This window comes from Cebus imitator, unplaced genomic scaffold, assembly GCF_001604975.1.
Source record: "Cebus imitator isolate Cc_AM_T3 unplaced genomic scaffold, Cebus_imitator-1.0 Scaffold280, whole genome shotgun sequence".
Lineage (NCBI taxonomy): Eukaryota > Metazoa > Chordata > Mammalia > Primates > Cebidae > Cebus > Cebus imitator.
The window spans coordinates 2137145-2139179 of NW_016107595.1; the positions used below are offsets into that span (position 1 = coordinate 2137145).

A 2035-nucleotide genomic window follows, 5' to 3' on the forward strand; every position below is an offset into this window, starting at 1 on the left:
GACGGGGTTTCACCATGTTGACCAGGATGGTCTTGATCTCTTGACCTCGTGATCCACCCACCTCGGCCTCCCAAAGTGCTGGGATTACAGGCTTGAGCCACCGCGCCCGGCCTTTTTTTTTTTTGAGACAGGGTCTTGCTCTGCAGGCTGGAGTGCAGTGGTGCGATCTCGGCTCACTGCAACCTCTGTCTCCTGGGTTTAAGTGATCCTCTCGCCTCAGCCTCCCTAGTAGCGGGGAAGAGGAGTGCAAACCACCACCATGCCTGGCTACTTTTTGTATTTTTAGTAGAGGCAGGGTTCACCATGCTGGCCAGGCTAGTCTCAAATTCCTGACCTCAAGAGATCTGCCTGCCCTGGCCTCCCAAAGGGCTGGGATCATAGGTGTGAGCTACTGCGCCCGGTCCCAGCCTCCCCTCTTGAAGCCTCCATCTTTGAATCAGAGGAGCATGAGTGATCATGGAGGACTTACTGGAGGAGGCATCTCTGAGCTGGGCATGGAAGGATGAGCAGGAATGTGCAGAGACACAGATGAGGGGAGGTGGGGAGGATAGGACAGGCCCCGCCTACTTCCCCAGGGGATCGTGAAGAATGACTCCCAGAGGAGTGGCTCATCAGCTCTAATCAGTGTTCATTCATCAAACATCCGAGCCACCCAAGAGGCCCCACCCAGCGACACTGTAGTCCTGCAGGGTTAGATGGGGGCAGGAAGAGTGGCAAGGAGGAGAGGGCACTGAGGAGACACTGGGGAAGGAGGAGGAAAGGTGTTTCTGGCAGAGGGAGCAGCATGTACGGAGGCCCTGAGGACAGTGAGATGCCATGAGGGTCAGAGGCAGCGGATCTGGTCTTAGGAATGAAACGAGCGGGCTAGGAGCAGCCCCAGCCCTGCTCCCAGGCCTCCACTAAAGCATGTATTGAGCACTTGATGTTTGCAGACTTGTTGCGTGGCTGTGACGCCAACTGTACCCTCTTCTCAGTGACAAAACAGGCTTGGCTTAGGGCTGGTGGGGGACCGTTGAGGAGATAACGGGGAGGAAGCTGAGGCAACCCCCTGCTCCTCCACCCCGCCCAGTGCCTGCAGCTCTATGCCTCAGGCCTGTCGCCAGACACTGTCATGAAGTGTGCAATGGGGGACCGCGGCATGCAGCTCATGCACACCAACGCCCAGCGGACAGATGCTCTCCAGCCACCCCACGAGTATGTGCCCTGGGTCACCGTCAATGGGGTAAGGATCTTCTTAGCCCTCAGCTTGACACCCCTAGTCCCATGGAGTCAGGGATGGACCAGACAGAGGGACCAGGGATAAAGGAGCCAAGAGTGGGAGTGGTGGCTTTGCATAGGAAAAAAGGGCACTGGGGCTGGGGTTTTGAAGGGTGAGTAGGAGTCCATCAGGCAAAAAAATGTGTGTCTTAACAAAAAACAAGAAACAAAAAAGAAAGTGTGTATTAATTCAATGTATTAAACATCCCTAGCCACCCCCTTTGGGACAGATGTGCCCACTGATTTGTGAGGTGGGAGGCGGGGACCAGACTTGGGACCACATGTAGCCCTTTCTGGGTTGGAACCAGGGTACACGGGTTGAGGCAGCTGCTGGGACTCAGCGACCCCCTGTCTTGCTTTGTGCAGAAACCCTTGGAAGATCTGAGCCAGCTCCTGGCCCTCGTCTGCCAGTTGTACCAGGTAAGCTGGGCAGGCAGCAGTGGGGTTCAGGTGGTGGGGGCGGGGTCTCCTTCCAGGACTCCAACTCGTGGCCTTCTCCTCCAGGGCAAGAAGCCAGATACCTGCCCTCCCTCAACCAGCTCCCTCAGGAGTGTCTGCTTCAAGTGATAGCTGGTGCCCTGCAGGGAGCCAATGGAAGGCAGGTGGGAACCAGGCTCCCTGCCGTTTTTTCCCATCCGGACCCTTGGCGTCTGCTGCTCACAAACTGGAAAATTTCTATGTATCCCATGAAGCCCAGACGCACAAAAGTCCACCCCATGATCAAGAATCTTGCTCCACTAAGAACGGTGCTGAAGTAAACCTAGTTGAATAAACCCTT

General features: G+C 56.0%; 1 protein-coding gene across 1 annotated transcript in view; it reads left to right on the forward strand.

Moving 5' to 3' along the window:
• The window catches only part of IFI30 (IFI30 lysosomal thiol reductase), a 4433-nt gene extending 2398 nt beyond the window's left edge, over positions 1–2035 (forward strand). Inside the window, exons 5-7 of the mRNA XM_017501283.2 lie at positions 1070–1222; positions 1624–1677; positions 1762–2035. Of these exons, the coding sequence (XP_017356772.1) occupies positions 1070–1222; positions 1624–1677; positions 1762–1824 (270 nt within the window). The 3' untranslated portion in view covers positions 1825–2035. The remainder of the gene's footprint in view (positions 1–1069; positions 1223–1623; positions 1678–1761) is intronic.